The sequence below is a fragment of the Rhinoraja longicauda genome, chromosome 15 (genome assembly GCF_053455715.1).
Source record: "Rhinoraja longicauda isolate Sanriku21f chromosome 15, sRhiLon1.1, whole genome shotgun sequence".
NCBI classification, from domain to species: Eukaryota; Metazoa; Chordata; class Chondrichthyes; order Rajiformes; family Arhynchobatidae; genus Rhinoraja; species Rhinoraja longicauda.
Genome location: NC_135967.1, coordinates 10,261,360 through 10,285,410, shown reverse-complemented (window position 1 = coordinate 10,285,410; position 24,051 = coordinate 10,261,360). Strand labels below are relative to the sequence as shown.

Sequence of the window (24,051 nt, the reverse complement as noted above, 5' to 3'; positions counted from 1 at the left end):
GGATAAAGGCCCTTTGGCCCAAATCATCCATGCCAACCGATATCCCATCCAAGCTAATCCCATTTGCCCGTGTCTGACCCATAATCCCTCTAAACCTTTCCTATCCATGTACCTGTCCAAGTGTCCAACTACATCCTCTGGCAGCTCGATCCAAATCCTACCACCCTCTGATTGAAGAAGTTGAGATGGTCTGTTCTGATCAAATAGCAATACAATGGCTGGATTTGGTAATGAGTTGTGAGACCAAACCAGAAATTAGCAAGGAAGCAAAGTACAAAGAAAAGCAGCTCTCCATCGAGACCCGTACCTGGAGATTGAAGTCCTGCACGATTTGGAGCTGCTCCTTAATCTGATGGAGTTCCTCCTGCTGGGTCTTAATGTTGGCCTGGAGGATCCTAGTCCGTTCCTCCAGTTGCTCCTTCAGATGCTGCATCACCCCCAGCTGGGCAGGGCAGGGATACATGGTCTGCTGTGAAAAAATGGGCGTCAGCCAAACAGATGTCACAAACACTTGCATGTTTTAGTTTTAGTTTTAGAGATAAGTCATGTAAACGGGCCCTTTGGCCTACTGAGTCCACGCCAACCACACTAGTTCACACTAGTTCTATCCTACACACTAGGGATGATTTACAGGAGCCAATTGACCTGCGGAAACCTACCCATCTTTGGAATGTGGGAGAGAATCGGAGCACTGGGAGGAAACCCATGGGAGAACGTGCAAACTCCTTACAGACAGCACCTGTAGTCAGGATCGAATCCGGGTTTCTGGGGCTGTAAGGCAGCAACTCTACCGCTGTGCCGCTGTGTCTGTGTTGGTTGCATTTACATACGCTCTCTCTCCCTCTCTCTCGTCACCACTTTCTTTCTTTTTGTGTCTCCCTCCATCATATACGCACTCTTCCACTTTCTCTCCATCACACACACACACACACCCCCGCTCTCTAGCTCTCATTCTTCATCACACACTCTCTCACTCTCGGCCTGTCTTTTTGTGGGTGTTACTGTGGGAGCAATTTCATCAGAAGGACTAGTGGTGGCTTATCACACCCTTTCAAGACGAATTAGGGACGGCCAAAATACATCGGCTTTGCCAACTCCTGAAAACATTAACAAATAAAAGTCAGAGGCAAGTGTTGCCATTAAGTGAGAGTTAACTCTCAGGAAGCTGGGAGTCAGAGTGAATGCTTGTGGTTGTGGGTTAACTAACTTTGCCAAATTCCACTGAATACACAAGTAATCTTGTTCTCTGTATTGCTGGTTTCATTCCAGTTGCTCAAGGACTCTTCAGGGGCTAGTACTCGACAATGTCGGCAGTGGGATAATCAGGGTGGCTGATCGGGCCCTCCTGTTGTTGCCTCAGTGGACACCCAGTAGCAAGCGTAGATTTACACACTCAATGAGGACCGGCAGTGAGATGATGCTGGCACCAGACAAGTCTCTTCCAGCTATGTGGAACTGTCCCTCCTGTTCCCACAACCTGGAGCCAAGAGGCTTGTTGAGGAGGTGGAACTACTTGGTGGTAGCTTCCACACATCAAATTCTTAAAGAGACTCTATATTTTTAAGAACTTGATATTTGAAAGCTACAAGGTGGAGTCCAGAAATGTGGCAACTCTTTGCGTACTGCCTCAGAAGATATCTACTCAGTCATAAAGTCGTAGTTCAGCCCAACTTGTCCAAGCTGACCAAGATGCTCCATCTACACAAGTCCCACATGTCCGAGTTTACCCACGTTTGGCCCATATGCTGCTAAACCTTTCCCATCCATGTACCCGTACAAGTCCCTTTTAAATGATGTTACAGTACCTGCCTCAATTATAGATGGCAGTGGAGGTCAAGACATTGGGTATTTTTAAAGCAGAGATTGATAGGTTCTTCGGGTACAGTAAGGATGCTAAAGGTTACAGGCAGATGGCAGGAGAATGGGGTGAGAAGGAAAAATAGACTGACCATGATTGAATGGCGGAGTAGATTTGGTGCGCTGAATGCCCTAATTTTTCTCCTCTGTCTTATGGTCTAAATTTGTTGAACTCTTTTACTTAGGTTTGACTATACTTGTGCATAGTATGATTTTACTGGACTGTATGCAAAACAATTTTTTTTGTTGTTTCCAGCTACATGTGACCATAAATATCTACTACTAATAACTACGACATCAAGTTATAATTGGGGTTAGATCTGGGTATTTCCAGCCATTACATACCACGGGAGGCTGTTGAACGGAGCTGGTGGTTGGAGGCACAGACTGCTGCTGAGGTGCTTCAAGTGATGGTTGCCCTGTCATCAAGACCTGAGAAAGCAAACAGCAGAGTTCATGAGCAATATACCCTTGACTGAAAAAAGGTAATCACCAGTAAAAGGCAGTATTCGTGTCCATAATGCTCAACCAAATGACAATTTCCTAAGGGTTGGAATGCACATTCAATGACTACAACCGATTCCAATATTGATGTTCTAAGGCTTACAATGCAGAGACAATTCATTGGTCTCAAGAAGGGTTCCAACCCTGAATCGTTGCCTATCCACGTTCTCCAGAGATACTGCCTGACCTGCCGAGTTACTCCAGCACTTTGTGTCTCCGTGTCTTACTGTGTTTATGCTTCATGCAAATGTCATCAAACCCTCATCTGTCAAACCCTCCCAGCAGATTAGTTTAGTTTAGTTTCGAGATATAGCGTGGAAACAGGCCCTTCGGCCCACCCAGTCCACGCCGGTCAGCGATTACCCCGTACACTTGTCCTACCCGACACACCAGGGACAATTTACTGACGCCAATTAACCTACAAACCCGCACGTCGTTGGAATGTGGGAGGAAACCCACGGAGCACCCGCGGAGAAGAGCGGCGGTGAACGTGCAAACGCCATACACATAGCACCTGCAGTCAGGATTGAACACGGGGTTCTGGCGCTGTAAGGCAGCAACTCTACCGCTGCGCCACTGTGCCGCCTCCTTTATTCATTTGTACCTTTCCCCCCCTCTGACAACATATTTAGCTACCTTTTCATCAAACTATCTGAAGAAGGGTCTCGACCCAAAACGTCACCCATTCCTTCTCTCCTGAGATGCTGCCTGACCCGCTGAGTTACTCCAGCATTTTGTGAATAAATACCTTCGATTTGTACCCGCATCTGCAGTTATTTTCTTACACTACCTTTTAACTGAATATTCTGAATAACTGAATATTCTAAATAACTGAATTCCACCCCCCTCCCCCCCATCCCAAATATTGCCAGGGGCATTAAGTATCTTGGACTCCCCCCCCCTCTGGGAGAGGCTTCAGAAAACACTGCACTGCTTATTGAATACCTTGGGACATCCTGAGATGATGAAAGACAATTTGTTTTTTCTTTTGAGGAAGCTTTTTCTTGAATAGATTGATAAACTCCACAGAGAAGAGCAGGAAAACCGTGGAGGATGATGCAACTGATCTAATCAAAGGGTCCTTGCCTTTGTGGATTAAAGCACTCTAAGGCACAACGTGGATTTGAACTACCCTGTGTCCTGAGGAGCACCTTCAGCATCAGACTGGTTGTACCAAGGTGCAGTACAGAATGCCACACGAGATCCTTCTTCCCTGTGGCTGTCAAACTGTACAACCCCTCCCCCTTCTGTCGTTTTATAGACTGACTCCCCATCCCAACCCCCCTCCCCCGCTCCCCAAATCTTTGCACATCCCCAATCCTTTCCACTCCTCACTTTACTTTCATGTTGCATGTATCTTGTGTTTTATGACTGTTGGCAGATTAATTTCCCTCCTGGGATAAATAAAGTTCTATCGTATCGTATCGTATCTGAGTGTAGTATCTTGAGAATGCAAAATCTCACCGGAGTGTTGATTGTGTGTGGCCTCTGTACAGATTTGTTTTGCAGACTTGTGTTCACTGAGTGTCTGGATGGCGTACTTGCCTCAGTCTGGGTCTTGGATATCGTTGCTGAAAGCAAGAAACATTCACTGCATCAAATACATTCTCGCAGGCTTCAAATATTTACCAGTGGAGACTAATTTTGGACACTTTTCAAATAATAACATCTGGAAATACCACCATTCTCATCACAATTTCAATAATGCAGAATGAGAATGCGATGCACATTTTATCTGTTTTGTGCTGCTTGAAATTCATTCCCAACCAGTCGTGTTAAACGTGTTATCAGGAGGCATCAGCTCATTGGCTCCAAAATTCACCTCCACTGACTTCAATGGGAAGACTTCAGGGGCAGATTCAATGGTTCAATGGTCCTTTATTGACACGTGTACCATTTAAGATACCGTGAAATTTGATTTACCGTACAGTCATACCAGAAAAAAAGCAACAAGACACACAACTACATAAAAGTTAACATAAACATCCACCACAGCGGCTCCCCCACATTCCTCAACGTGATGAAGGCAATAAAGTCTTATCTTCTTTCCTCCTTATTCTCTCGCGGAGGGGCCAGCCGAAACATCTGCAGTCGGGGCGATCGATGCTCCGCAGCCGGCGATCAAAGCTCCAGTGTTGGAGGTCCCGCAGTTGGAGCTCCCGAGGTCGTTCCCTGACAAAGGGACCGCCAGCTCCCCGATGTTAAGTCTGCAGGCTCCCACGGTTGGAGCTCCCAGAGTCAATCCCCAGCAAGAAGCCATCAGCTCCTCGATGTTTTTCCACAACTCGGACGGAGATATAATACGGACGAAAATCGCATCTCCGTCGAGGAAAGAGATTTAAAAATGTTTCCCCCAAATCCACCCCCCCCCTCCCCACCCCCCATATAATACAAAGCTAAAGATACACTAAACATACATTTAACAACATACTAAAAACAACAAAGAAAGAAAAGGACGAGACAGACTGTTGGCGAGGCTGCCATTGTACGGCGCCACCTGGTGGAGATGGCGGATGACATGGGCAATGAATTTCTCAACAGATACCTGCTTAATACTGGGAATGAGATAGTTGTATAGACTATCCATTTATTATGCCATAATGCTGGACAATAGATTGGTCCTTTCTGGATATTTATTGTACACTGAGCCATCCATGCATTTTGCCTTGGTGTAGCATATTCTGAACCAAACTCCTTAGGTTACAAAACATTATCTCGCTCTCTGCTTCTTTCTGACCACCTGTTTCTGTCTCTCTCTCTCACTCTCTGTATCTATCTATCTCTCTCTCACTCTCTCTCCCTCTCTCTCTCTCTCTCTCTCTCTCTCTCTCTCTCTCTCTCTCTCTCTCTCTCTCTCTCTCTCTCTCTCTCTCTCTATCTCTCTATCTCTCTATCTCTCTATCTCTCTCTAAATTTCTTTTTCTTTCTAAACCTCTCTCTCTTCCTCTCCCACTCTCTCTAAATCTCTCTCTCTCACTAAATTGTACCCTCTCTCTATCATGCTCTCTCTCTAAATCTCTCTTTAAAACTCTTTCTCAATTTGTCAAACTCTATCTAATTCTCGCTCTCTCTCTCTCTCATTCTCTCTTTCTAAATCTCTCTCTTGATGCTGTCGGACTACTGGCCTTTACTGCTTGTTGTGTAATATTATAAATCTTTAACTGAACATATGTGAGCTTACATTTCTCATGGGTTTACCTATTTGACCTTTAAAAGAAAACTTTCATTGTTCAATCATTTGTTGAGTAAAACAGTGGGGGAATAATGGCCCAGGATAGGGAAGCTCTTCACAATAGGACAATAGACAATAGGTGCAGGAGGAGGCCATTCGGCCCTTCGAGCCAGCACCGCCATTCAATGTGATCATGGCTGATCATTCTCAATCGGTACCCCGTTCCTGCCTTCTCCCCATACCCCCTGACTCCGCTATCCTTAAGAGCTCTATCTAGCTCTCTCTTGAATGCATTCAGAGAATTGGCCTCCACTGCCTTCTGAGGCAGAGAATTCCACAGATTCACAATTCTCTGACTGAAAAAGTTTTTCCTCATCTCAGTTCTAAATGGCCTACCCCTTAATTCTTAAACTGTGGCTCCTTGTTCCGTGTTCTGTAGATAGACAGTGGTCATCCCAGCAACCACCAGGCTCTTGAACACTACAAACACCAACTAATCTATAAATTACAAAGTGTTTTGGTTGCACTAATGTTGCATTTTTTAATTCATCTGAAGGTTTATTGTTTATTGTGTAACGTGTTTACAGACCTGTTATGCTGCTGCAAGTAAGAATGTAATTTTTCCGCTCTTGGTGCACATGGCAATTCAACACGCTTGACACCTGTCTATTTTACACTCCACCTTTATATCTTAATGGAGATTAAATGAGGTCTATTATTCTGGTCTGAACATAGAGAGTACAAGCTTAATTTCCACTTACAAGAAGTGTCAGAGAGAGCGTCATGAGAGGACTTGAATGAGCCTGGGGATGACACCGAACACGGGCAGCTGCTACTCAGCTTCTCGGCGGAGAAGTCCCGGATGCCCTCACAATGCCTGGTATCCATGTGGCAGTTCTGGGTCTATGACACGGGGAAAGGAAGAACTCCTTTTAATCTCCAGTGGCTGTAGCCAAGATTACACATTTTCTCTTCAAAGGAGAAATATAGAAACATAGAAACATAGACAATAGGTGCAGGAGTAGGCCATTCAGCCCTTCGAGCCAGCACCGCCATTCAATATGATCATAGCTGATCATCCAACATCAGTACCCCATTCCTGCTTTCACCCCATATCCCTTGATTCCGTTAACCCTAAGAGCTATATCGAACTCTCTCGATAGCTGTAAACGCAGCAATTTTTAATTGCGTGACCGCCGAACAAAGTTATTCTTACACAGACAAAAGTACACGGTACAGACAGAGTTATTTTTTAATGTAAACTTTGCATCTTTCCCCTTCTAATTTGAAAGGCACAAAATTGTTCTGCTTGTACCGTGTTTCTTGTATCAGTCTGGCTTACGACCAAGTGCTCAAGAAGGAAATTAAATGTTAAAAATCAGCAGATGGTGGACATTTTAAATTAAAGTGGAAAGTGTTAGAATACTCAACAGGTCAGGTGGTAAGCATAAAAAATAGAAAGGAAGTTAAAAATTAGAGTCATCGACGTCAGCCTTTCAACCCGGCTCATCCATGCCAATCAATGCGCCTAGTCTTATTTGCTTATATCCCACTGAACCTTTCCTATCCATGTACTCATCTAAAGGTCTTCGAAATGCTGCAATCATTTGGAAAGTTTATCCTAAGGTGCAGCTGGGTGATAGGGGGATGGAGGCAGGGGGATAATTAATGAGTGCGTGAGAGAGAATACAAGGAAGTAAGTGGAGAAAATAAGGTCCTAGCAACATCCTCGAGACCTGGCCACATCCTAATAAATCCTCTCTGCACTCCGAGATTCAGGCCAAACTGAATGGTCAGGGCCACCCAGTGCTTTCCTCTCACTTCTACTCTCATGTATTAGGAGTTCTGATCATTAAGGTGCAGGAAGGAACTGCAGATGTTGATTTACACCGAAGATAGACACAAAATACTGGAGTAACTCTGCGGGTCAGGCAACATCTCTAGAGAAAGGGAATAGGATGACGTTTTGGGTCGAGACCCTTCTTCTGAAGACAGTCTGACGGTGCCTATTCATTTTCTCTAGAGATGCTGCCTGACCAGCTGAGTTACCCCAGTGAGAATCTATGCTATTAGCTGATATAGTTAATTAGAGATATTGATATTTTGTTGTAGTTGAGATGGTGTTTTAGCTAATATAAAACAAATGCTTATTTTCAGTAGAAAGCAGTAAGATGGATGCTTGTGGCAGAAATGTTATCCTTGGGAATGGAATGTGTTTGTCCCTTTATGAATGATAAGGAGTGTACAGAGGAGTAGGGGTTAAATTACTCCCCTACTCCCTTGTCTGACATTGTGAGCCCTGTGTATTAAAACAGTAGAGCAAGGTCGTGCAGCTGCGAGATTGCTCATGTATAAGAGATAAAGAAAGTCTCTTTCTTAATAACAACTCCTGATATGGATGCGTGTGAAAGTAGGAAAAGTTTTGAATCCACTCTAGGTAAATTGATGCATTTCCCCGAAAGCATGTGACTTATATTAATGGTTTGGTTTCTGAGCATGTGACCTGTATTAATGATTTTGTTTTCTCTGTAACCATGGGAATTGCATTAGAATTGTAATTGGTTATCGATTCCTTTTCTTTCACACCCCTTTTTCCTTTCTGTATAAAAAAAGTAAACAATCGTGGAAAAGTTGTTCTTCCCCTCTCCTGAGTTGAGATCTTTTCAGACACTAGTATTGTGGCTGGAATCCTCACGGGAAGAACCCTACTGTGGAATAAATCTGATGTGCTCATCCAGTAATTCGTGCGATTATTCAGACTGAAGGTAAAGAACTTGATTTAACACCAGCATTTTGAGTCTATCTTCTGATCATGAAGGTAACTGGTTGAGAAAGCCAACATCCGCATTGATTGTCAGTACCTTCAGGCCAGGTGGTGTCAAGGTTTCGGAGATGGATTCTTTGAGACCCAGTTCTCGTCGCCTCTCTGCGCGAACTTCAGCGTAGCTGCAAATCAGAAGATGAAGGTAAATGAGTCTATGCTAAAGTGAAATCCCAACCGGACAGGGTAAACATGGTGACATCAGCAACACCAGAGACACCAGAGGGTCCAGACCCAAACGTCACCTCTCCAGAGATGCTGCCTGACCCGTTGAGTTACTCCAGCATTTTGTGTCTATCTCCAGTTTAGACAAAAATGTACAAGTCAAACAACTATGGAAATTCACAATTGGCCAGCGTTATAGATAGATTCTTCCAACTTGTCAAAGAAACAAGAAGCAGGCATTATCAAACAGTCTGAATAACTACAACCATGCCCAAACTACATATATATGCAAAACAAAATTGTTGCCGTCAAACATGAACCTAAGGGGGAGACATGAGGAACTGCAGATGCTCAAATCATGAGCAAAACACAGAGTGCTGGAGGAACTCAACGGGTCAGGCAGTACCTGTGGAGAGAAAGAGATAGGCAATATTTTGAGTCGGGATCCTTCTTCAGACTTCTTTCAGATTGGGATCCTTCCTCAGACCTTTCCCTCTCCAGAGATGTTGACTGACCTGTTGAGTTACTCCAGCACTTTGTGCCATTTGCCTCTGATCAATGCTTGAGATTTGCGTGAGCGTTTCTACCACAGGGGGGCAGAGTCAGCATATGGTTTCACGAGTAGGTACCTGACTAATCGATCCTTCTGAGAAAATGTGCTTTTTACTTCCACCGTAATTTTTGTTATTTTGTAAAAAGCCAACTGTCATTGATTTTGCATCAGAAGCTTTCTGCAAATAAGTTCTTCACACAGAGGGAATCATACATGCATACATGCGATCACATGTTCATCTAATCGCATTCCGAATCAGATACATTAGAAATTCCTCCAGGTTGCATTATGAATGATGTTTTTTCTGTCACGTTGGAACATTGAAGATGGATATTGTGATGCTGGTTCTAATACATAGCCCTCTGAGCCCAGACAAAGGTGGTGAATTTCTAGGCAAAATAGCCTTAAGGAGATTAAGAGTCTTAAAACTTAAGAACTTTGAAAGCTGAAAAGACAATCATCCATAGTGGTGTTGAGGGAATGGAGTGTGCACAAGGATTGGAAAAGGGTAGAACTCTTGCAGTGTTGTTTGGCTTTAAGCGTTCCAGAGGTCAGGATGAGTCGAAATCACAAGGACTGAGGATTTTTAAATCTGCATTGTTGGACCAGGAGTTAGCATAGATTTGGAAGCCGAGCGAATAAGGGTCGTTTAGGACGAGGGGCGAATTAGGTTACAGACATGAATAGATTTGCTGCAACCATGCTGATACTCCTGGACTTTGTTTGTGGCTTCCGCCCTGCATCACCGGTGAAAATGCAATCGGGTGGTGCCTGGCGAGGGGCCACTGAGTGCAACCCAGTGGACAGACCACCGAGAACAGAGAGGGGCCCGGCAGGGCGCTGCCGAGAACAGAGAGGGGCCCGGCAGGGGGCTGCCGAGAACAGAGAGGGGCCCGGCAGGGCGCTGCCGAGAACAGGGAGGGGCCCGGCAGGGGGCTGCCGAGAACAGAGAGGGGCCCGGCAGGGCGCTGCCGAGAACAGGGAGGGGCCCGGCAGGGGCCTGCCGAGAACAGAGAGGGGCCCGGCAGGGGACCACCTAGGGTGAAGAGGGACCCTGCGGGTGGTGGGGGGGGGGGGGGGGGGGGGAGGCACTGAGAGGTTACAGACATGAATTTAAGGATAAGGGGGAAGTCTTTTAGGACAGAGATGAGAAAGTTTTTTTTCACACAGAGTGGTGAATCTGTGGAATTCTCTGCCACAGAAAGTAGTTGAGGCCAGTTCATTGGCTATATTTAAGAGGGAGTTAGATGTGGCCCTTGTGGCTAAAGGGATCAGGGGGTATGGAGAGAAGGCAGGTACAGGTTACTGAGCTGGATGATCAGCCATGATTATATTGAATGGCGGTGCAGGCTCGAAGGGCCAAATGGCCTACTCCTGCACCTATTTTCTATGTTTCTATGTATGACGGACCAAGTGGGAGGCCCACTGAGAACTAAGAGGGGCCTGGCAGATGGGCTGCCAAGAAGAAAGAAGGGCCTGGAAGGGGGCCCGGCGAGAACTAAGAGGGGCCTAGCGGGGCCTGCCGAGAGGAAAGAGGGACGCGGCCGGCCGCCTGCTTCCACACACGGCAGAGGGTCTAGTTCGCCACCGTGCGAAGATAAGACTGCACTAAGAACCTTTGGCAGTTTGTCAGTGCTAGAACGGTGGCGACTCTTTGTGTGATGCCTAGGTGAAGTTCGCAGTGTGGTTTTACTGCATTGTACGCAAAAACAAAGAATGTCACTGTACATATCATTGAATAATTGACTCATTGAATCTACAAAGTACAGAGCCACCAGTAAATGCTTCAATTGTAAACCAAGGCAATGGGGAGTTACCAAAGTCTCACTGCTACTTCTAGTCTATCCTGCCTCAAGTGCACCCTGCTACACACAGGGCAGGACGGGGGCAGAATACATGGCCTTGGAAGCCGATTTCGAGAGGACACTCATGGAAATCCACAGCTGCCAGAATAAAGAAGAATACAAAGTGCTGGAGCAACTCAACAGGTCAGGCAGCCACTCTGAAGAACATGGTTTAGGTGACGTTTTGGTTCAGGACCCCTCTTCAGACCCTGTACATGAGGCTGAAGAAGGGTCCCGACCTGAAACATCACCTATCCATGTCCACCTTAGACGTTGCCCAACCCGCTGCGTTACTCAAGCACTTAGTGTTCCCTGCCAAACTCCAGCACCTGCAGTTCCTCATATCTAAATAAAGCAGAAACTGCCCTGGCACCAACAACATTAAAGTGAATTAACAAAATGGACAATGCATTACAGAGGATGCCTTTAACGCGACCTTCAGTGAAAACCAAAGACACAGTGCATTCAATTTTGAATACTTTACACCGTTAAATGTGGCTTCGTGACAGAAGTTTACTTAAGATTCAAAGAATGCCTGAATCTCCACATTGATAAATAGACCCGTCAACAATCTCCTCGAGGACCAAAGAGCTTGGGGAGTGAGAGGAAAACAGCTTTCTAAATAGGTAAACAAGTGATTAATGTAACAAGCTTGAGGATGCTGATGAAAACTGCGATCTCTATTGCAATAATATGTTAGCTTTCCCAAGACTGATTGTTTTTTCTGCTACTCTCCCAACCCCTTTGACACATAGACAGGTGCTGCTGTTCGACAATCTGACACGTTGCTAACTGAGTACTGAGTGACCCTCTGCTGGGGGAAAAAGGCAGATTATAACTTTTTAGTTTAGTTTAGTTTAGAGACACAGCATAGAACCATGCCTATTTGCCCAGCGAGTCCACGCTGACCATCGATCACCCGTTCACACTATGTTATCCCACTTTTTTATCCACTCCCTACACACAAAGGGCAATTTAGAAGCCAATTAACCTACAAACCCGTATGTCTTTAGTTTAATTTATTGTCACGTGTACTGAGGTAGAGTGAAAAGCTTTTTTGCTGCGTGCTATCCAGTCGGCGGAAAAACAATACATGATTACAATCAAGCCGTCCACAGTGTAGAGATACATGATAAAGAGAATAACGTTTAGTGCAAGATAAAGTCCAGTAAAGTCCGATTAAAGATAGTCCAAGGGTCTCCAATGAGGTAGATGGGAGGTCAGGACTGCTCTCTAGTTGGTGATAGGATCGCTCAGTTGCCTGATAACAGCTGGGAAGGAACTGTCCCGGTACCTGGAGGTATTTCTTTTGTAGAAGAACACAGAGTACTGGAATAACTGAACAAGTCAGGCAGCATCTGTGGAGAACATGGATAGGTGACATTTTGAGTCGGGACCCTTCTAGAAGCTGATTTTGTTTTATGTGGGGGGGAGGGAGCTGGAGGGGCAGGACTAAGGCTGGCAAGTGATAGGTGGATACAGGGGTTTTGATTGGCAGGATTGAACAAAGGCCAGAGGTGAAAGGAAGGAGAATGTGAAATAAGGGTAGAAGAGGCACGAATGTGAAGCCAGAGGAAGTAATAAAGGTGGGGGAAGAGAAGAGAAGGGGGAAAGGAAGAAATGGATGTGCATCTGGATGGGGCACTGGGGAAGAGAGGGAGAAAAAGGGAGAGTGAAAGGGGAGGGGGTTATTTACAGGCCAGTTACCTAAAATTGGACAATTCATTGTTCAACCCTTAGGTTGGAAGCTACACAAATAAGGAGCTGTTCCTCCAGTTTCCAATATCACCTTTCCATGGTTTCAGAGATGCTGTCTGACCCACTGAGTTACGTCAGCACCTTGTTCTGAAGGGTTCTGCCTCAAAGCGTCTCTGATAATTTTATATACTTCTCTCGGGACTCCCCCAGCCTCCAGAGAAAGCATTTTCTGTGTCTTTCTTTGTAAACCGGCATCTGCATTTCCTTGTGCCTCCAATTTATTTTGTTTGTCTGGCAATGGCGGGTTAGACTTGAAGTTAAATACTGGGAAGATATTAGTATCCAGCACGGCACAGTGGCGCAGCGGTTGAGATGCCAGCCTTACAAAGCCAGAGACGCGAGTTCTATCCTGACTACCAGTGCTGTCTGTACGGAGTTTGTATGTTCTCCTTGTGACCTGCGTGGGTTTTCTCCAGGGTCTCTGGTTTCCTCCCACATTCCAAAGATGTGCACGTCTGTAGGTTAATTGGCTCGGTAAAATTGTAAATTGTCCCTAGTGGTGCTCGTGCGTGGATATCACTGGTTGGCGCGTACTCAGTGGGCCGAAGGGCCTGTTTCTGTGCTACATCTCAAAACTAAACTACACAGGGTACAATATCGTCCCCATTGTTATCCCTGAAGTGGGAGCTGCAATCCCAGTCCCATTCACAGTGTACAGTCTGTGTACCCATCAACGTCACCAACAATGACAGTGGAAGTACCTGACCACAGTGTGCGTGCAGACGATGAACTCAGGCTTGGAGTTCCACTGGTGGAAGGTGATGTAGTACTGGGTCTGTAGCCAAATCCACTGCTGCCCCTTCGTGAGGAATCGATAGTAGCAAGACTTGCCCTTCCCGAACTGCATTACTGTACAGAAGAAGCACCGTGTAAGACGCAATCTAGTTTACACAAGTGCAGATTTCAAAAATAATTTTTTTAGGCTTGATATTGACGTCCAACATTCAAGTAGATTGAATCTATAGCAAAAAGACTCTGTTGTCAGGGTTCTGAACAGTCCTTCCATAAGCCAGGGGACGGTCCGGTTCACCTTTATCCCATTGCGGACATTGGACCTTGTCTATAGAACTGGTGCACTACAATGCTGAGAACTAGCGATTCTGGCGCAGTGGAGGGCAGCTGTGGAGGCTGATACATGATTGATATGTAAGAGACATTTGAATAGGAAAATGGATATGCAGGGAATTGGTGGATGTGGATTACATGTAGGTAGATAAGAGATGGTCTTGGCATCATGTTTGCCACAATGTGGGCCGATGGGTCTGATCCTATCCTATATTGTTCTGTGTTCTAAGTGACCATCTCCCCATCTTTCTCGCACCACTTTCTCCCCTGGGAAGACTCAGCCCAAGACCACCATTTGCCTTGTGAAACACTGCAAACCATCCTTCCACCCAGACCCTCAGCATTGAGTGTCAACCCTATTGTGACTTGCCTCAATCAGCCACATGCACAACCTTTGTGTAAAGGATTATCATAGAGTCATAGTGTAGAGTATAGTGTGGAAACAGGCCCTTCAGCCCAACTTGCCCACACCGACCAACATGTCCCATCTACACTAGTCACATCTGCCTGCATTTGCCCCATATCCCTCTAAATCTGTCCTATCCAGGTACATTGCGATAGTACCTGCCTCAACTACCTCCTCCGGCAGCTCGTTCCATACGAAGCGAAAAAGTTACCCTTCAGGTTCCTATTAAATCTTTTCCCCCTCACCTTAAACCTATGTCCTCTTTTTCTCGATTCCCCTACTCTGGGCAAGAGACCCTGTGTCTATTCCTCTCATGATTTTGTACACCTCTACAAGATCACCCTTCATCCTCCTGCACTCCAACGAATAGAGTCCCAGCCTGCTCAACCTCTCCCCAAAGCTCAGGCCCTCGAGACATGGCAACATCCTCGTAAATCTTCTCTGCACCTTAACCTGCACGTCTTTGTGATGTGGGAGGAAATGGAATCACCTGGAGAAAACCCACACAGTCCAGTTCTATGTTATCCCATTCTACACACAAAGGGCAATTTACAGAAGCGAATTGACCTACAAACCTGCACGTCTTTGTGATGTGGGAGGAAACCGGAACACCCAGAGAAAGCCCACATGGTAACAAGGAGAATGTACAAACCCCACACAGACAGCAGTTGTAGTCAGGATCGAACCCGGGTCTCTGGGGCAGTGAAGCAGCAACTCTACCGCTGAGCCGCTGTGCCGCCCAAAGTTGATAAGAGTGCAAGGAGAATAGGTCACTGGAAAATGAGTGGGTGAATTGGATCACTCTATGAGCTGGCACCAACTCAATGGACCACATGGCCTTCTTCTATTAATTATGGAAAGTCAGAAGGGTGTGTGGTTTGAAGGGGACCTGCAGTTAGGGCCTGTTGCCTATGTCTGTAGATAGTATAGGTTGTGCTGTCGGTGTAGCTAGCTTATTCCTATCACTGTCTCAAATTATTATTATACCATACAACTGGTTACCTACAGTGTTCATGGCATCTTGCCAGAAGTCCCAAGTCATCAACGTGGTAGTAATCATAGCCTGATGTTCCCAATACTTCGAATGGAAGGTAACCGATGATGGGAGGAGCCCTGATAAAGAGAAGGGAGGACAGCAACATTGTTAGCTCTGACGCATTAAGCCATCAGTCATTGAGATCTTCATTCAGAGCACACGGGACATCAACAAACAGGCGATAAAGATCTACAATGGTTTCCATCTATCTGACGGAATATTTTGATCACCATTCACTCAAATATCTGTTCGATTCGCCTTCATATTTTTCCAGCACGTTTGCTCAGAGTGTTGCAATGGACCAGACCACTCCATACATTCAAATAACATGGAAAGCAGTTAAACTGAATGTGACATGTTCAGTTTGCTACACTCACTGATGTATATATTGCCACAGTGACTACTTTCCAAAAGTACTCAGTTTGCTATAAAGCAGTGTTGAAGGATGACTAAAATCTTCCTGCAGAATGGATCACTTGTCTGCTCAATTCCCCATTATGAGATGAATCATTTTTTAACTCGAGCCTCCCAGGCCAGACCGCACACAGGTCAGTGACTGGTGACACAGAGCTGCCTTTTCTAATCACACGACATTTTCTTTCTTCAAGCTCTTTCCCTTCAGCTTTGTCAGGGCAATTCTGCTGGGTGAAGACCAATTACTTTGATGCCTGCCTCAGTGAATCATGTTAGACTGGCAGAAACCCTAATCTGAATGTGTGACGGTCTTTGCTGCAAACAGTCACTTCACACACAAGGATTCGCTGCTTACCTTTCACCATTAGGATTATGCTGACTATTTCACACCGAACAAGAACCATACACTCATACAACATGACCCTTCAGTCCAACTCGCCCAAGATGCTCCATCCAAGCAAGTCCCATTTGCCCATGTTTGGCCCATATCTCCTTTAACCTTTCTTAGCCATGTATATGTCTAAATTTCCTTTAAATGCCGTTATTGTACCTGACTCAACTACCTCCTCTGGCAGCTTGTTCCATAAACCCACCACCCTCAGGTTCCTCTTAAATCTTTCCCCTCTCACCTTATCCCCCGGTAGAAATAAGGAACTGCAAATGCTGGTTCACAAAAAAGAACCAGAAGTGCTGGAGTAACTCAGCAGGTCAGGCAACATCTCTGGAGACCATCGATAGGTAACGTTTCAGGTTGGGTCTGAAGAAGGGTCCCCACCCGAAAAGTCATCTATCCATGTTCTCCAGGGATGCTGCCTGACCTGCTGAGTTACTCCAGCACTTTGTTTCCTTCTATGTCCCCTTTTTCTTGATTCCCCTACTCTAAAAGACTTAATGCTTTAATTCTACCTGCTTGTCCTATTGTTCAGGAAAATATATGCCGTTGGTATTTGATTATCTCAACGCATTTATAACTTCATTTATTCATTCGTTTGTACCAATGGTATCTACCACTGGTCAGGATAGAAGTGGGCAGCTTACCTTAAAGGTTAAGCATATGGGCAGCAAACACTAGGGTTCACCTACCGGACATCAGTGAGGTGCTTGGAAGAGTTGTGTGGCCTTACCTGTGGTCCAGAAACAGAAACTTCCATTCTAAACTATGCCGTGAGGTAAATTCTTCGCATGGCTCCTCAACATTGCACAGTTCCTGCAGTAAATAAGAATATCTAACATTAGAAGCTGCTGCTGCCAAACAAAGGAGTATTGTAAGATGAACTCTCTGCAGGTCACGTGATGAATATTTGTTATGAAGATTTGCAAACTTTTTACTTTCAATAAATTAAAATTGTTCCAAAGGTTGGAATGAGAGCCATGTAAGCTATTAATGCTTGAGGATTTGATATAAGCACGGTGGTCAAATAACCAGACTGGTATCCCAAGGCCTCAAAAAGGCAGCCAGCATCATCACACCACCCTGGCCACACTCTCGTATCACTCCTGCCATCGGGAAGAGGTACAGGAGCCTGAAAACTACAACATCCAGGATCAGGAACAGCTTCTTCCCTACAGCCATCAGGCTATTAAACATCACAACCTCCAAATAAGCTCCAAACTACATAGACTGGGGGGCATTGTTTTTGTCTTTGCACTATTATTATTTGTTTATACATACAGGTATATATGTCTTTATTTGTTGTGTTGGAAGGAACTGCAGACGCTGGTTTGCACCAAAGATAGACACAAAATGCTGGAGTAACTCAGCGTGTCAGGCAGCATCACTGGAGAAAAGGAATAAGTAACGTTTTGTGTCAAGACCCTTCAGCCTTTTTTCTTTGCTTATTATGGTGTTTGCAGTGCATTGAAACACTCTTCACTCCTTATAATTCCTTCGACATGCCTTTTGATGTAACGTTTCCAATGTATCCCTGATCATTCTTTCTCATTCCACCCCTCTTAAGAGCGTAAAACCCAGTTGACTATGTGCCAGCCAACTGTGACCTCCCTGCCCCCTGATTTCCAGTGACTCTTCCTTAAGCAACACCTTGATTTGGGAATTCTCATCGCTGATTTCAAATCCCGCTGTGATCTTGTGATTCTCCCTAATAGCTCGTTGAGCTATCTGCACCCCTCCAATTCCGGTTTCTTGTTTATTTTCGAAGTGTGTCCTGGGTGGAATTCCCCGGAATACATCGTAATGGGTAGTTGGGTGACCACCGTGAGGGAAGGGGAGAGAACAATGGACAATGGAGGACCCGGCGTGGGGAACCGCAGTGAGGGATGGGGGGGGGGGGGGAGGGGGGGGGGGGAAGGAAACAAAGGGGGAGCCAGCATACTTTGTAGCATTGTCAGGGCCGTAGGTGGCCGCTATTTGCAAACCTTAGGTATGCAAATAAAGAATTTCACTGTGCCTTGTCACATGTGACAATAAAGTATTCCATTCCATTCCATTAGTTGTGGAAGTAAATTCAATTATAACATTTAGACTGTTACTGGTTTGCGGCACGGTGGAGCAGCGGTAGAGTTGCTACCTTACAGCGAATGCAGCGCCGGAGACTCAGGTTCGATCCTGACTACGGGCCCCATCTGTATGGAGTTTGTACGTTCTCCCCGTGACCTGCGTGGGTTTTCTCCAAGATCTTCGGTTTCCTCCCACACTCCAAAGACGTACAGGTATGTAGGTTAATTGGCTGGGCAAATGTAAAAACGATTGTCCCTAGTGGGTGTAGGATAGTGTTAATGTGCGGGGATCGCTGGGCGGCGCGGACCCGGTGGGCCGAAGGGCCTGTTTCCGCGCTGTATCTCTAAATCTAATATCTAAAATGGCTGGAAGGAAATATTTTGCAAGTGGGAGGAAGGGGGAGTGAGTCAAGCATAGAGCCGGTACAGACCTGGCAGGCTGAATGGCCTCTTACCATGCTGCACTATCTAATGGTTCTTTGATAGGCCTCCCTGCATCTTTGCCATATTAAAGAGACTAAATAAATCCAAGTTTCTTCCACTTTTATGAGTAAAGAAACAAAATTAATTCTTGAAATTACTATCAGCAGGGCCCTGAGATATCTTGCAGAATCTACAAGAAAAAAAATGCCTGCAGGAAAGTTGGTGTTAACAGAAACCAGGCCTTTAACAGAAAAGAGATGCTCACGTGCATGATAAAATTAAATCAGGGACACAAGGAACAGAGATGTTGGAATCTTGAGCAAAGCACAGGACTAACTCAGCATGACAGGCTATGCAGGGAATGGGTAGGTAACGTTTCGGGTCAGAACCCTTATTCAGACTGTTGAAATTAAATTAGTCAGTCTGGCTTGTAGTGGGAAGTTTTTAGTGAGTTTAGCGTAGGAGTTTAATTAAAGCACTGTCAATGGGGAAGGTTGCACTTGGAAAGCATCAGGACTCTTCTTTGACACAAAAGCCAGAGATGTGAAGAATGTCTGAAAAGCAGGGCTTTCGATCTCTGTACCTTTAGAAACTGCGGGATAACGAGACGTACAGTGGCCACAAGGCAGACTTGTTCCTTCCCTGCAGACCTAAACGACCTTGAAACAGCCGATTCAAACCCATTGCAGGAGGATGAAGGCACTGGAACGACAATAATGTATTTTCAGAGCATGAATAACGCTTCGCTTCAACTACTGCAGACAGACGGAGAACATTAGAATGAAACAATCCAAAGACTACAAAGGCTGAATATTAAAAATTGGACACATCCTTCCAACACAGTGCTTGAAACAATTCAGCTTGCTTGTAACAAAGAAGTTGTAGTTCAATACTTAATGGTTTTGGTCAAAGACCCACAAGGGGAATGGTAAACAATTGTCCTCTTGCTGATCTTGACATTTTATTAAATGTATTTTTCACAGGATAAAGTCATCGTTCGCAGTCCCAGCATTTATTATTCATTCCTAATTGCCCCCATTGAGGAGGCAGTTAAGAGATGGTCTCGTTTAGAGATACAGGATGGAAACAGGCCCTTCGGCCCAATGAGTCCACGCCGATCATTGATTACCCATTGACAGCCTGGGGCTCGCCTGAATCAGGCACCATTCATAACAACTAGAGCGTGGACTGGACTTGGAAAATGGCGTCAAAACATGGCGCCTCTTGCATACGCGCTCAGTGGACTATTTCTGCACAATTGCTAAGTGGGGATGGTATAGCAATACTCTACTGAACTGTTTGTAAGAAAATAATTTCACTCTCCATTTACACTTAGCACGTGATGATAAACAGATCCTTCATCCCACTGAGTTCACCCCAACCATTGATCGCCCGTTCACACTAGTTCTCATCCACTCCCGACACACTAGGTGCAATTTTAGAGTCCAATTAACCTTCAAACCAGGACAACTTTGGGATGTGTGAGGAAACCAAAGCACTCAGAGGAAACCCACGCAGTTGTAAGGAGAATGTACAAACTCTACACACAGAGTCAGCATCCAAGGTCAGGATCGAACCCGGGTCTCTGGAGCTGTGCGGATGCAGCTCTACCAGCTGCACCACCGTGCTGCCCTTAGTTAAGAATGAATTACGATGGTGAATTTGGAATCCCGTTCGGCCAGACTGGGTCAGCTGACAGATTTTCTTCACGGTGACGCGGCGGTAGAGTTGCTGCCTTAGAGCGCTGGAGACCCGATATCGATCCTGACTGTGGGTGCTGTCTATATGGAGTTTGCGCGTTCTTCCTGTGACCTGCGTGTGTTTTCCTCCAAGACCTTCAGTTTCCTTCCACACTCCAAAGATTCACAGGTTTGTAGATTAATTTGCTTGGTATAAATGTAAATTGTCCCTAGTGTGTGTAGGATAGTTAATGTGCAGGGATCGCTGATTGGTGGGGACTTGGTGGGCTGAAGGGCCTGTTTCTGCGCTGTTTAGTTATCTCTAAACTAAACTAAAAGTACCTCAGTACCTAGCCGGATTCTTACAACAGTCAGGAACGTTCATGGTCATTGTTACCGATGCTAGATTTATTATTCCTTTTTATTTAATTACTTAAATTTAACTTCCTCAGTTGGTCTGGTGGGATTTGAACTTGCATGTCCTTAGATCAGTGACCCAAATCTATAGCTCTCTGTCACAATGGCTTAACTACTATGGGAGTATAGCAGATCTAAGAACAAAAGACCATGCACCTGTCTTGATTGGCAGGACACTGGTGGAGAGAGCTACCAGCTTCAAGTCCTTGGCGTACATGTATCTGATCATTTCTCCTGGGTTCAGCACATCGACGCAATCACAAAAAAAGGTCACCAATCCTCCACTTCTCAGAAGGAGATTTGGCATGTCACCGAATAAGAAACTCACCTAAACTCTATTGAACTTCTACCAGTGTTCCGTGGAGAGCATACCAACTGGTTGCAATTTGGCCTGGTTCAGAAATTTGAAAGCTCAGGAACAAGGGAGGCTGCAGAGTGTGGTGGACATTGTCCAGCCTATTATGGATCATCATCTCCCCACCACTGAAGCGATCTACAGGAAAGGTTGCCTCAAGAAGGCAGCTAATATCATCAAAGTCCTACGCCATAGAAAGACTCAAAATGCTGGAGCAACTCAGCGGGACAAATAGCATCTCTGGAGAGAAGTAAAATGGGTGACGTTTCGGGTCGAGACTCTTTGCCCCTATACTCAACTCCTCTCGTTATGATCTCGTTTGATCCTGACCTCTGGTGCTGTCTGTGTGGAGTTTGCACATTCTTCCTGTGACCATGTTGGTTTCCTCTGGGTGCTCCGGTTTCCTCCCACATCCCATAGACTTTGTGGTTCGTAGGTTAGCTTGCCTCTGTAAATTGCCCCTAATGGTGCTCGTGTGTACGGATGATTGATGGGTGGTATGGATGTGGTGGGCCGAAGGGCCTGTTTCAATTCTGTGTCTCTCAACTAAAGCTGAAGCAAGTAAGAATCTCATTGTCTGGTACATATCCAGTATACATGACGAATAAACACACTTGTCTCTTGTACAAGACATTGCCTTGTAAACTCACCAAGGTTGTGAAATTTAAAATTCCCCACAAATTTGACATATTCATAGATGGGTGGATCTTTTGGATCTAAGGAGCCTCTTGACAAATGACAACAGAATTCAACGTGATTTTGATCTAGAAGAAAAGAAGGAGAGCTGCTGTTTATATTGAAGTTACATCACCAGAATAAATGCAGGCATATTTACAACTTCAAGGGTGAATCGGTTGCATCTCATTTTCAAATGTACAAAAACAATATCAATAAACAGTATCATTCTAAATTTAACATATTCTCCAACGTATTCTGGTATGAAATTTAAGGTTGTTTCACTAACTTCTGGATTATAGTAAATGCACAGGTTGATAATGGGGTGCCTCAAGAATCGATCATTGAGGATCCTCACCAACCCTCTTCTAGCTGATACCATGGGGAAGGAGGTCCAGAAGTCTGAAATCCCACACCACAAGGTTCAGGAACAGCTACTTTCCTACAATTCCTACAATTAGTACAAGCCTAAACCTATCTCAGTCACAGGCAAACTCCACGCAGACAGCAGCCGAGGTCAGGATCAGACCCGGGTCTTTGGCACTGTGAGGCATCAGCTCTACCAACTGCGCCACCGTGTGGCCCTCAGTAGCTCCGAGAACATCAACGCCATCATCCATTTTTGGTAGTTGATCAAGCTTGTCCTGCTTGTTGAAGCATTTGCCATTATAAGTAGAGCAGAGCAATCAGCTGTAATCATCGGTACACTCTGCGTTCGGTTCAGTGCTTTGCTGACATTATCATTAACACAGAAAGACCATGTTAACATCCTGAGACTACATCAGTGCAGTCTAATTGGGACAATGATTTTCACCATCAATGATCTCTGAAGCAAACCATGGATCATTTCATGTGACAGCACCTTGCTCTTTCTCATAAAGAGAACCGTTGGGATAGATCAACAGTCCGGACATTGTATGTGTTAACTAAGTGTGCTGTCTTTTCCAAAACCTGGAATTAGGTTTCATTGCGCACTATGCCCAGGCAGAATGAAATTATAGATTCAATTATCCCCCGAGAACAACCTCACTACAGCACAACCCTCTCTGTCTCTGTCACTCTCTCTCTCTCTCTCCCTCTCCCCTTCTCTCCCTCTCCCCTCTCTCCCCTCTCTCTCTCTCTCCCTCTACCCCTCTCTCCCTCCCTCTCTCTCTCTCCCTCTCCCCCTCTCTCCTCTCTCTCTCTCTCTCTCTCTCTCTCTCTCTCTCTCTCTCTCTCTCTCTCTCTCTCTCTCTCTCTCTCTCTCTCTCTCTCTCTCTCTCTCCCTCTCCCCCTCTCTCCCTCTCTCTCTCTCTCTCTCTCTCTCTCTCTCTCTCTCTCTCTCTCTCTCTCTCTCTCTCTCTCTCTCTCCCTCTCCCCCTCTCTCTCTCTCTCTCTCTCTCTCTCTCTCTCTCTCTCTCTCTCTCTCTCTCTCTCTCTCTCTCTCTCTCTCTCTCTCTCTCTCTCTCTCTCCTCTCTCTCTCTCTCCCACTCCCCCTCTCCAATCTCTCCCTCCCTCGCACAATATGTGTTGGTTACGGCTTCAAATATGCATGCAAGGAAATTGTAGAAGTAAAAGAAAGAAGCGTTTCCACGCCCTGAATTATCCAAAAGTGCATAAATGTTTTAAGAAAAATAAAAACAGGAGAAATGCTGGAGTAACTCAGCAGGTCAGGCAGCTTCTTGGGAAAAATGGATAGGTGTTTTCTTGAGGAGATTTCACAGTGGAGCAGCCAAAATGTAGAAACAAGGAACTGCAGATGTTGGTTTATACAAAAGGACATCTGGAGTAACTCAGCGGGACAGGCAGCATCCCTGGAGAACATGGATAGGTGACGCTTCGGGTCGGGTCTCTTCTTCAGATGACCCAAAACATCACCCATCCATTTTCTCCAGAGATACTGCCTGACCCGCAGAGTTACTCCAGCACTTTGTGTCCTTTTGTGTCAACCAACATCTGCACTTCCTTGTTTCAGCATCGGGGGAGCAACAGGTTAACTGGTAACAATTATTGACCTTACAATAAAAGTTAGTTTCAACTTTGCTGTTTTAATTCATAGTTCATATCAGAAACATCACGTAAAAACAGGGTAGACACAAAATGCTGGAGTAACTCAACGGGTCAGGCAGCATCTCGGGAGAGAAGGAATGGATGACATTTTGGGTCGAGACCCTTCTTCAGACTTCTTCATTCCTTCTCGCCTGAGATGCTGCCTGTCCCGCTGAGTTACTCCAGCATTTTGTGTCTACCTTCGATTTAAACCAGCGTCTGCAGGTTTTTTCCTTCTCGTAAAAACAGGGTGTCTTGTGATGAATGTCTCATCTTCTGAATCCCAAGTTTTTCTGCCACTTAGACTTTACTTAGATTTTAGAGTTGCAGTGTGGAAACGGGTCTTAACCCCCCTGAGTCCGCACCAACCAGCGATTACCCCGTACACTGGCACTATCGTACACACTAGGGTCAATTTACA

General features: G+C 45.4%; 1 protein-coding gene across 1 annotated transcript in view; it reads right to left on the bottom strand.

The window, feature by feature from the left end:
- The window catches only part of LOC144600343 (circadian locomoter output cycles protein kaput-like), a 140,718-nt gene that overhangs the window by 12,137 nt on the left and 104,530 nt on the right, over positions 1-24,051 (bottom strand). The window contains exons 9-18 of the mRNA XM_078411919.1: positions 21,577-21,690; positions 19,059-19,177; positions 16,720-16,802; positions 15,152-15,258; positions 13,376-13,523; positions 8,395-8,479; positions 6,295-6,436; positions 3,826-3,932; positions 2,203-2,289; positions 308-469 (exon numbers count right to left, since the gene is read on the bottom strand). Coding sequence (XP_078268045.1) covers positions 308-469; positions 2,203-2,289; positions 3,826-3,932; positions 6,295-6,436; positions 8,395-8,479; positions 13,376-13,523; positions 15,152-15,258; positions 16,720-16,802; positions 19,059-19,177; positions 21,577-21,690 — 1,154 coding nt within the window. The remainder of the gene's footprint in view (positions 1-307; positions 470-2,202; positions 2,290-3,825; positions 3,933-6,294; positions 6,437-8,394; positions 8,480-13,375; positions 13,524-15,151; positions 15,259-16,719; positions 16,803-19,058; positions 19,178-21,576; positions 21,691-24,051) is intronic.